Genomic DNA, 12,500 nt, shown 5'->3' with positions numbered 1-12,500 from the left:
GGCTACATCTGTAATGGTGGCTATATCTATACATCTGTAATGGTGGCTACATCTGTAATGGTGGCTACATCTATACATCTATACATCTATACATCTGTAATGGTGGCTACACTACATATGTAATGGTGGCTACACTACATCTGTAATGGTGGCTACATCTGTAATGGTGGCTACATCTATACATCTATACATCTGTAATGGTGGCTACATCTGTAATGGTGGCTACATCTATACATCTATACATCTGTAATGGTGGCTACATCTGTAATGGTGGCTACATCTGTAATGGTGGCTACATCTGTAATGGTGGCTACATCTATACATCTGTAATGGTGGCTACATCTGTAATGGTGGCTACATCTGTAATGGTGGCTACATCTATACATCTGTAATGGTGGCTACATCTGTAATGGTGGCTACATCTGTAATGGTGGCTACATCTGTAATGGTGGCTACATCTATACATCTATACATCTGTAATGGTGGCTACACTACATCTGTAATGGTGGCTACATCTGTAATGGTGGCTACATCTATACATCTGTAATGGTGGCTACATCTGTAATGGTGGCTACATATGTAATGGTGGCTACATCTATACATCTGTAATGGTGGCTACACTACATCTGTAATGGTGGCTACATATGTAATGGTGGCTACACTACATCTGTAATGGTGGCTATTTGGTTCGTCTGTTTGACTAAATGTGTCCCTTTTTTTTGAGGGATGGAACACTCACATTAGGACAATCCCTGGTATTATCCCTTCACTATCACTTTCAAGGTCACCGTTCTGAATGACAGGTCAGGTTGTTTGTCATTGTTGGCTGGGGTGAGGGGGTCAAGTGTGGCCTGTGGGGCCTTGGAGTTGTTTCATCCGTGACAGTGAGGCAGGCTAGCTAGCGAAGCATTCCTGGGGGTTCTAGGAGGAAGAGACGACCCTCCGTCGACCTACCAAACCAGCCCTGGGCCCTGTTTGATAAAAACACACCCTTCCTTCCTCCATTCCTTGATGTAATCGCTGATCTAACACAACAGTTCTTCTATCATATAGCTTTCACCAAGCCAGCCATGTCAAATCAGGTATTTCTTCAAGGAAGGGAGGAAGGATTCTCATAGCATTCAAACAGGGCCCAAGCCTTTGCACTGGTCAAAAAGAGGCTAAATTAATGAAAATGAGACACTTCCTATGAATACACTGTTCATAATGCATTATAAGGACATTTATACTGCCTTTTGAGCTAGGCAAAATGCATTATTAGCGCTTATGTCGTGCATTATAATGCATTATGAAGAGGGTATGCATAACCAATTAAAACAAATGAGCTTTAGTGGGGTAAAGGGAGTAAATATCACAAATGTGTTCAATAGACCGACAGAATATGCACCAAGGTTGTTATGAATGTAACTCAGAATCACAAAGGAATGGAACATAGTAGAAATGTCTCCTTGATGCAGGGTAAATTGTGTTTTTTTTACACTGCTATTCATCCAATAGTTTTCTTTCCCTAAACCTTTTCACTGGGCTTATAGAAATCTGATTTGACTGTTAAGGGTGAAAGTTGTGGAGGGAAAGCCAATCCAATGACTCTTGTTTGTTATCGAGATGCCTCGGCTAATGAGACTCTCCCCCTTGTTAATCTGTTACCGCTGCAACATATGGTGGGGGTCGTCATTGGAGTTTGTGATTAATTAAATATGAGTTAATTAAGGTCAGGCGGTTCTCCAGTACGACAACACAGAGAGCCCGCGCTAAGCTGGCCTCCCACCGAGGGTTCGCCGCCGCAGAGACACACACACACACACACACACACACACACACACACACACACACACACACACACACACACACACACACACTACACCGCTCCCCATAATGAATCCATAAAGGCACACAGGCACATACAAATGGGACAAAGGGACAATAGTAATCTTCAAACTCATTTGATCCTTGGTTTTATAACAAATGAGGGGGATTGGAATCCTTCAGAAATCACTCAATCAGATACTTTTAGTGGGGCATAATGGTGCTGTGTACTGTGTGTGGCTTTTGACATACTGCCACCACCACTGCAAAACATATTTGAATTATAACCATCGACTCACATTTACATTTGAGTCATTTAGCAGATGCTCTCATCCAGAGCGATTTACAGGAGCAATTAGGGCTAAGTGCCTTGCTCAAGGGGACATCGACAGATTATTCACCTAGTCGGCTCAGGGATTGGAACCTTTGGGTTACTGGGCCAATGCTCCTAACCGCTAGGCCACCTGCCGCCCAAAACTCGTTGACCATTGTCAAAAGATGACCATTGTTTGACTTTGTGACACGTCCATTAGTCTTTATGTTTAACATGAAGAACTTTGGTGGGTTGAATGACAACGTCTGTAAATTATTGCATTTTTGGCTTTACGTTACATTCTTGATTTTACGTTACATTCCTGGCTTTACGTTACATTCTTGGCTTTACGTTACATTCCTGGCTTTACGTTACATTCTTGGCTTTACGTTACATTCTTGGCTTTACGTTACATTCCTGGCTTTACGTTACATTCTTGGCTTTACGTTACATTCCTGGCTTTACGTTACATTCCTGGCTTTACGTTACATTCCTGGCTTTACGTTACATTCTTGGCTTTACGTTACATTCCTGGCTTTACGTTACATTCTTGGCTTTACGTTACATTCCTGGCTTTACGTTACATTCCTGGCTTTACGTTACATTCTTGGCTTTACGTTACATTCCTGGCTTTACGTTACATTCCTGGCTTTACGTTACGGCTTTACGTTACATTCCTGGCTTTACGTTACATTCTTGATTTTACGTTACATTCTTGACTTTACGTTACATTCCTGGCTTTACGTTACATTCCTGGCTTTACGTTACATTCCTGGCTTTACGTTACATTCCTGGCTTTACGTTACATTCCTGGCTTTACGTTACATTCTTGGCTTTACGTTACATTCTTGGCTTTACGTTACATTCCTGGCTTTACGTTACATTCCTGGCTTTACGTTACATTCCTGGCTTTACGTTACATTCCTGGCTTTACGTTACATTCCTGGCTTTACGTTACATTCTTGGCTTTACGTTACATTCCTGGCTTTACGTTACATTCTTGGCTTTACGTTACATTCCTGGCTTTACGTTACATTCCTGGCTTTACGTTACATTCTTGGCTTTACGTTACATTCCTGGCTTTACGTTACATTCCTGGCTTTACGTTACATTCCTGGCTTTACGTTACATTCCTGGCTTTACGTTACATTCCTGGCTTTACGTTACATTCCTGGCTTTACGTTACATTCTTGGCTTTACGTTACATTCTTGGCGTAGCAGCCTTCTAAATATCCATAGTACTGTAGTTTGGAGTCATTAACTTACATATTTATGACTAAAGAAATGTTGTGAAAAGGAATCGAACCAAGACTATGCACGTCATGCACAATGGATTATGCACAATGGATTATTTCGGGAAATGCAAAAATGCAGAATAAGCGGTTGTCTTTGATGTCACATTCAAAACATTTTAGCCCCTTTCCTTCCCTTTCTTCTTGTTCTCCTCCTGAGCCTCTTTCTCTCTCTCTGCATTTTAATGGAAAGTCTTTCTTTTTCAAGGTTTTAATGTCAAGCACAGTGAAATGCCTTTCTTATCAGTGTGGCTGACTGGTGTATAGAAGTTCAAGACGGTAGGGTTGACAGTAACGTTGGGCTTTACCTACTGGAGAAGTGTCTCTCTGTGTGTGTGTCTGTGTGTTGATAGTAGTTCAACTCACATGTTATTGGTCACATACACATATTTAGAAGATGTTCTTGCGGGTGTGGTCAAATGCTTGTGTTCCTAGCTCCAGCAGTGCAGGCGTATCCAACCATTACAAGGACAGCACTTGAATAACACTCTTTGTAGACTTAATTTACCATCTCACCTTGATTGGCCAAGTACATTGGCAGGTTTAGTTGATATGTGTTTAGCAGAATTAGTTAATGTGTTTAGCCATCATTAAACTTAATTAAAAAGCTATTTACACCTCATCATTGGATGTTGATCATTGTGTGTTCGCTATTGACTCAATGTGTTGGTTGTTGGTCTCTAGTTTGGCCTAAAGCACTCACACTCACACATTTCCAAGCCCCCTCTGAAGGTAAACAGTTGAGGGTGGGAGGAGGAACGGGGGAGGGGAAAAGGGAATTTGGGTGAAGGTGGGGCATTGTTCTAGAGAAAATAGGGTTAACAATACCACTCAGATAACCAACTCCCCTCCTCTCTCAATTCAGTTTTTTAAGGGCTTTATTGGCATGGGAAACATATGTTAACATTGCCAAAGCAAGTGAAGTAGATAATAAACAAAAGTGAAATAAACAATAAAGATTCTCTCTCTCTCACACACACTCACACCACACCCCTCCTCAAAATAAATGCTGGAGTTTTGACCCAAGCCGTGACCCACTAGGGTCCACTAGGTCACATGACTAACTGGCCTGTAAACCTCCCCCACCACTCCCAACCCCACCCCCTCCTCCTTGCGGGGGCCGGCCTAGCGGCCGAGGCCAGGGGTGAGAAAGCCACAGAGACCTCAGAGAACTGATCAGAGAAGGACTGAGAGAGAGGGAAGGAGCAAGAAACAAAAAGAGAAGGCAAACAGAAAGAAATCGAGAGAGGGGAACAGAGAGAGAGGGATATAGAGAGGGTAAAAGCACCTAGAGGAGTCATGAAGCCGAATCTGCCACGGAGGATGCAGTATCAACAATGAAATAGTGGCTTTATATATATTTCAAATATATTTGATACGGCGCTACCAGTGTGGATGGTGGCCAGGAGACTCACTGGCAGACTAGGACCAGTATGAAATGGATACATGGGAAGGTATGGGTGTGTGTTGTGTGTGTGTGTATATGCATGTGTCTGTGTGTGTGTGTGTGTGTGTGTAGAGGGAGGGTGTAGATGTGTTGCTCTTTAGGAGATTGAGACTACAGGACATTAAACAGTAATGATTTAGCTTGTTTTGTGTTTGTATCTGATACCATTGACGATTTTATCATGGCTTTCAGTGAACTTCGATCTGGTATTAGAGAATGGGCCTATAGTTGTCTGTAGGAAAACTGTGATTTGTTTCTAGTGAACTGTAGATTTGAACCAAATGCTTGGATTTAGATTTTTAGGATGGTCATTCCATTTTCCTGATCAAATTTGGGAATATAATGGAAAACTGTTGTTGTGGTAAGAGGATTTGTTAGAATTCTGTCAACATTCCGGAAGCTTCCGCAGTAGCATTATTTTATCCGTGTGACAGTATGTCAGGATAAGAAAAGCCCCTTAGCGATGACTGTCAAAAGATTTGCAACTGCTACTGTGGAGATTTTCTGCTGAGCTAAACAAAAGTGTGTGTTTGGGGGGTGGGGCTTGGCGCTGTGGAGACAGGAAGTGATTGTGACTGTAGTACATTTAACATTGGAGTCATTTAGCAGATGCTCTTATCCACAGCGACTTACAGTAAGTAGTGAGTGCATACATTTTCGTACTGGTCCCCCATGGGAATCAAACCGACAACCCTGGTGTTGCAAGCACCATGCTCTACCAACTGAGCCACACAGGACCTGCATTAGCTCATATTAACACACACATGTATGTCAGACTTTTTTGAGTTTGTGAGAGAGGGAACGAGAGAGAAGGACGGAAGAATATGGAGAGAGGGAGGAGAGGGGGAGGAGAGGGGGAGGAGAGGGGGAGGAGAGAGGGAGGAGAGAGGGAGGAGAGGGGGCCGTTTATTTGCGGCCTGTGTCTGTTCAGCCCATCTGGAAAAGGTTTTTGTGCAGGCAACACAGGCAGTGTTTACGTGGTGCTACCGTGTGTGTGTGTGTGTGTGTGTGTGTGTGTGTGTGTGTGTGTGTGTGTGTGTGTGTGTGTGTGTGTGTGTGTGTGTGTGTGTGTGTGTGTGTGTGTGTGTGTGTGTGTGTGTGTGTGTGTGTGTGTGTGTGTGTGTGTGTGTGTGTGCGCGCGCGGGAGGGTAGCCCGGGGTCATCCTGGCTCCACAGAGCCCTGTAAAATCCCCCGGGCCTTATTGGGGGACTCACAGCTGGGCCAACCTCTCAGTGCCCTCTCCTCAGAATACAGCCTTTCCCCTGTTTCACCATATTTGACCCCATGTTTTACCCCTGCTCAGTTGGTAGAGCATGCAGCTTGCAACGACAGGATAGTAGGTTGGTTTTCCTGGGACCACCCATACGTAAATAATATATCACACATGACTGGAGTTCGCTTTGGATAAAAGTGTCTGCTAAAAGGCATATATTATCAGGAGGAAATCATAAGGTCTTTCCTGTACATGGTGGACTTGCAAAAGTCTCCCTGATCGATGCCCTGATTTGAATTTGATCTGGAGAAGAGTGTCCGCTAAATGACTTCAATGTAAAAGCATAGAAGTACATCATGGATAGAAAATGGTAGCTCACCAATGCGATGCAGGCAGTTGTGGGGATCCTTCTTAGACCAGTGTTGGTCGAGCTTGTTGTGTAGTATTTCCTGCTTTAACATCTGCTGTATATTCCCTGTACCTTTCTTATTGGGTTGTAAGCATGAGCTTATGCATAAGTGAATGACTGTAGTTTATATTCCTTATTTTTCTCCCACTTCATCTGGCTGTCTCTTACTGATGCACAGATTCGACTTAAGTACTTCCTCTGTAAAGCACTTTGAATCCAACTGCTAATTTAAAAATGTCTTTGCACGTACATTTGATTGATTGATTTAATTGATCGATCTCTCATTTCTCGTGAAATACAATAATAATCTATCTCAAAGGAGTGGTATATCAGAATGGATTTGTTATGACAATCTGTTTCCATCGTTGTGTGTTTTAGGAGAGGGCCTCAGTGGCTGTAGTCTATGGACGCTTGGTGGTGTTCATTTTCTGATGCAGAGAACAATCAGTAACATGTTTTGGATTGGTTAAGTGAGTTGTTAGCATGCCACCATTTTGTTTCAACCTTACATCTGACTGATAGATAGTGCTTGGTTACATTTATTTCTCCATCCACCCACCCATCCATCCTTCTATCCAGCCATTCTTTAATTCACTCCCACTCATTATCATAATCTCTTGACTCTTATCCTACCAAAGTGAAGCTCATTGCCTCCCATGCCTCTATCTGTTCCAATCCCATCTTGTAGGTTCCTTCCTGACAGGGGCTAGCGTTTACAGGAGCTCCCTGTCCTAGGGCTATTTAAAACACAAAGTGAATGTGAGCAAAGCTAACAACCATGGTGGGGTTGCCATAAGAATAGAATCTAGATTGTAGATTTTAATTCTCCGGGGGCATTGTGAAGTATTCCTTCTGATATCTCCCTCTCATTCCCCTTTTTATCTCTCTCTATTTCAGTCTTTCTCTGCTACTTTCTCTACCTTTCTATTTCTATCTCTCTCCATTACTATCTCTTTCTGTCTTTCTCCTCTGTAGAATACCTTTCTCCCAGCAGCTTGCCAATGCGAGAGCTGCTTTTGTCAATGTGGGTAGGAGGGTTAATACAATGTAGTCTTTCATCTTAATCTTTTCTCTGCTGGGTATGGGAAGGTGCTGGGCTGGCTGACTCGGCTGTGTGTAAAGGGTTTTTTCTTTTGGAATTGGGGGGGGGGTAATTAGGATTATGTGAAGATCAATAGCAGCGGTGGGGGCGAGGGTGAGGTATATGGAGAGTTCAGAAGATTTCTAAATGTAGGCTCTAGTAAAATGTGATGTATTAGTGTAGGGTTAGCAGTTGGGGAGGTATTATTTTGGTTTAGCAACCAGCGTGTTTGTGTGTGTAGACCCAAGCTGTTGAACCAACACACACAAGTGCACACACACACACACACACACACACACACACACACACACACACACACACACACACACACAACCTCCCCCGACCACCAACACCCAACCGTCTTCACACAGAGAGCATCTGTCAACATGACAAAACAAAGGACTTGTTTTTTAGAAGAAATCCTCACTCATCAATGTAGCCTATTGAACAGACAGTAGCACGAATATCAATGAATCATCCCATTGTCTTTGGCCATTGAGAACCAATGAAGCAGTATCCTTCATGCTACTGATAGAACTGTAAAAAACTTTGATCCTGGTGAACGCCTGATTTGACTCACAACTGCTTTGGCATAATCAGTCATAGTATTCTACTTTGAGTTGAATCGACTGGGCTAACATTAAGATGAAAGCATAATTATTAACGTTATTGGAACCTTTATCCCGGTGAGCTCTTGCTTTGGAGTAATCAATCAAATAATAGCCTAGTCTTCTACTTTGTGTTGTAAAGCATTAACCAAATGGTTGGGCTGACGTTTGGAGGAAAACCTGGGAATCTGAGTGAGACATGTTCCCTTTTTTCCTGTTGTTTCCTCAAGGACACACTGTCGAGGGAAATTCAATCATATTTCAGAATGTGGAATTTTCCTATTTTCTCAGAGGGAAAGGGATGAGTTTGTGTGTGTGTTTGTGCGTGTGTGTGCGTGCGTGATGGGGGCTGTTTCCTTTCCTGCTGGAGAGCAATTGATCATCGATCAAAGAAGGGTGGATTCTAGAGGAGATCGGAAAGAGAAAATTGGCAACATACAAGAGTGACAATCAGTACTGACAAGATATTTAATTGTCACATTTGCACATTTAGTCCGTAGTACACTTGGAACTTGTACATTCTGGTGTGTGCACTCCCACATGAGGAAGTCTTAACCCTTAAGGGCCCTACACACCCTAGGCAAAACAGAGCGACAGATGTTCGGTCTGTTCCAAAATTTGAGCCGCATAGAACTACATAACTACTGTAAGCAGAAAACAACGCTCCATCGCTGCGTTTGAGTAAAGTGTGTAGTGGTCTTTAGTGAGCGCTAACATGACTGTTTTTAAACACCTTTTTCATTATAATATTATTATTTATTTTTGGGTACAACTTGAGTACAACTTCAGAAGGGAAAATTAAAGAATATTCTGATGCTTTCGTAGAAACATGACTCGACTTCGGCGAAATACAAAACATAGGTATAATTTTGAGATGCATATTTCCTCTGAGCACCATTATTCTATGAAGTTGCATCTGCAGTACCAGTCAAACATTGGAACACACCTACTCATTCAAGGGTTTTTATTTATTTGTACTATTTTCTACATTGTAGAATAATAGTGATGACATCAAAATGATGACATAACACACATGGAATCATGTAGTAAACAAAAAAGAGTTAAACAAATCAGAATATATTTTATATTCGAGATTCTTCAAAGGGTAGCCACCCTTTGCCTTGATGACAGCTTTGCACACTCTTGACATTCTCTCAACCAGCTTCATGAGGTAGTTTTTTATGATTTGTTTAACACTTTTTTGGTTACTACATGATTTCATATGTGTCTTCACTATTATTCTACAATGTCTAAAATAGTAAAAATAAAGAAAAACCCTTGAATGAGTAGGTGTTCCAAAACTTTTGACTGGTACTGTATGCCTAAATGGCAGACACATCTGTATTGATCAAAACATATCTTTATTCACGCAGACACATCTGTATTGATCAAAACATATCTTTATTCACACACACACATCTAATGAACACATTTGCAGCTGACCTGTTGCTAATGACGTCAGGCTACAAGGACACACTTGGGATAATGTCTTAAGATCTGGGCTCTGTGGTCTTCCCAGGGGGTCCTGGGGGGGATCTTCTCCAGTATGGGAGGGAGTCTTTGTTTCAGTGTGAGCTGAGAGCCAGGAATATACCAGAGAGGATTACAGAGAGAGAAGATCGAGGGAAGAAAGAAAGACGGGTAGGACATTGGGTACTCTGATGTAGGAGGAAGTTAAAATACCTATACAATGGTACCGCTAAATTACCGTATAAGCAAAAATAGTTCATTATGCATTGTGCACAGATTTTGTGTAATCAGTATTATTTCTTTCAATTCACAAGAAATGTATAAACAAACTGAAATTAGTTATAGGAACGTCTTAAATCGGCTTATATGTTTCACAATATCCAATCACTACTCATATTGACGATGCGCAAGGCACTTATAGCCAATGAGCTTTGATGTATTGATTCATTTGTTGAACTGGCACAGTGTAGTATTGTTATAGTTCCCCTCATCTGTTTCTATGAAAACAATCCCTTTACAAGGGTGAGACTTTTTCACAAACCAGAAAGAGAAAATAAAATGGAGGAGGAGAGAGAAAGACAGTGAGTGAGAGAGGGGCTGTGTTTTTTAAGAGGAACCTGTCCCATTGAGTCCCCCTTTAAAATGCCTGAGTTACATTTCCTGATTGCTTTAAAGTTTGGAATGGCACCGGGGCTGACCTCGGCGGAAAACAATGTGGCCTTTAACGGAGCTCAAGGGGAGGGGTGGGGGGGTAACCGTAAAACAACCATGGAGTTCAAGATGAGGTTGAGTGCTGGCCGGGGCATTGTGATCTCTTCTCACACCTCAGTGAAGTGATTTAACACAGCTGACCTCGCGGTGACCCCACCAACAGACCCCACAAAAACACACACACTGATGCTCTCACACACGCACAGTCAAATTGAAGAAAAAAAAGTAGAAAAATAAAACGTACACGCCACCCTTAGGCATCTAACGTAACACAACCCAAAGTAGCACAACGCAACGTCCTGCAACTTCCCTCCATATCATACTTCACATCACAACCTCTTTTTGACTGGCTGTGAATTGTGAGGACGTAAACTAAAGGCTTGGCATCAGTGGAATGTGAACCGTGCCATCAAAGCAGCCAGTCAGGCCATGTGTTCAGGCAGTAACAAGTAACAACCAATGATGGGAGCTGTTTAGAAGCCACCAAGCAGACATCTTAGGGTTTATGTACATCACTGATAACAACCAATGATGGGAGCTGTTTAGAAGCCACCAAGCAGACATCTTAGGGTTTATGTACATCACTGATAACAACCAATGATGGGAGCTGTTTAGAAGCCACCAGGCAGACAGGGTTTATACACATCACTGATAACAACCAATGATGTATTGTGCATTCGGAAAGAATTCAGACACCTTGAATTTTTACACATTTTGTTAAGGTACATCCTTATTCTAAAATGGATTAAATAAATATAAATTCGTATCAATCTACACACAATACCTCATAATGACAAAGCGAAAACAGGTTTTTAGAAATGTTTGTTTTTTAATACATTTCGGAAAAACCTTATTAACATAAGTGTTCAGACCCTTTGCTATGAGACTTGAAATTGAGCTCAGTTGCATCCTGTTTCCATTGATCATCCTTGAGATGTTTCTACAACTTGATTTGAGTACATCTGTGGTAAATTCAATTGATTGGACATGATTTGGAAAGGCACACACCTGTCTATATATGTTGACATTGCATGTTAGTGCAAAAACCAAGCCATGAGGTTGAAGGAATTGTCCGTAGAGCTCCGAGACAGGATTATGTCAAGGCACAGATCTGGGTAAGGGTACCAAAACATTTCTGCAGGTCTCCAAGAACACAGTGGCCTCCATCATTCTTAAATGGAAGGCATTTGGAACCACAAGACTCTTCCTAGAGCTGGCCACCTGGCCAAACTGAGCAATCGGGGGAGAAGGGCCTTGGTCAGGGAGGTGGCCAAGAGCCTGATGGTCACTCTGACAGAGCTCCAGAGTTCCTCTGTGGAGATGTGAGAACCTTCCAGAAGGACAGCCATCTCTGCAGCACTCCACCGATCAGGCCTTTTATGGTAGAGTGGCCAGCTGGAAGCCACTCCGCAGTAAAAGGCAAATGACAGCCCTCTTGGGACTCTCAGACCTTGAGAAACAAGATTCTCTGGTCTGATGAAACCAAGATTGAACTCTTTGGCCTGAATGCCAAGCGTCACGTCTGGAGGAACCCTGGCACCATCCCTACGGTGAAGCATGATGGTGGCAGCATCATGCTGTGGGGATGTTTTTCTGGGACACTAGTCAGGATCGAGGGAAAGATGAACGGAGCAAAGTACAGAGAAATCCTTGATGAAAACCTGCTCCAGAGCGCTCAGGACCTCAGACTAGGGCGAAGGTTCACGTTCCAACAGGACAACGACCCTAAGTACACAGCCAAGACAACGCATGAGTGGCTTTGGGACAAGTCTCTGAATGTCCTTGTTGCCCAGCCAGAGCCCCGACTTGAACCCGATCAAACATCTCTGGAGAGACCTGAAAATAGCTGTGCAGCGACGCTCCCCATCCAACCTGACAGAGCTTGAGAGGATCTGCAGAGAGAAATGGGAGAAACTCCCCAAATACAGGTGTGCCAAGCTTGTAGCGTCATACTCAAGGCTGTAATCGCTGCCAAAGTTGCTTCAACAAAGTACTGAGTAAAGGGTCTGAATACTTATGTAAATGTATATTTCCGTGTTTTATTTTTTATAAATTTGCAAACATTTCTAGAAACCTGTTTTTGCTTTGTCATTATTGGGTATTGTGTATAGATTGATGAGGGGGGAAAAACAATTGAATCAATTTTAGA

The 12,500-nt window shown here is 42.5% G+C and overlaps 1 protein-coding gene across 4 annotated transcripts in view; it reads left to right on the top strand.

Moving 5' to 3' along the window:
* Positions 1-12,500, top strand: part of nr6a1b (nuclear receptor subfamily 6, group A, member 1b) — a 173,170-nt gene that overhangs the window by 135,333 nt on the left and 25,337 nt on the right. Inside the window, exon 1 of one of the 4 annotated variants that reach the window (XM_029710269.1) lies at positions 4,749-4,865. The exons of the other annotated variants lie outside the window; for them this stretch is intronic. Within the exon in view, the coding sequence (XP_029566129.1) occupies positions 4,850-4,865 (16 nt within the window). The 5' untranslated portion in view covers positions 4,749-4,849. Of the gene's footprint in view, positions 1-4,748; positions 4,866-12,500 lie in introns of those variants that run through there. 4 annotated transcript variants of the gene reach the window in all.

This window comes from Salmo trutta, chromosome 23, assembly GCF_901001165.1.
Source record: "Salmo trutta chromosome 23, fSalTru1.1, whole genome shotgun sequence".
In the NCBI taxonomy this organism is placed as follows: Eukaryota; Metazoa; Chordata; class Actinopteri; order Salmoniformes; family Salmonidae; genus Salmo; species Salmo trutta.
This window is presented reverse-complemented; position numbering and strand designations above follow the sequence as displayed.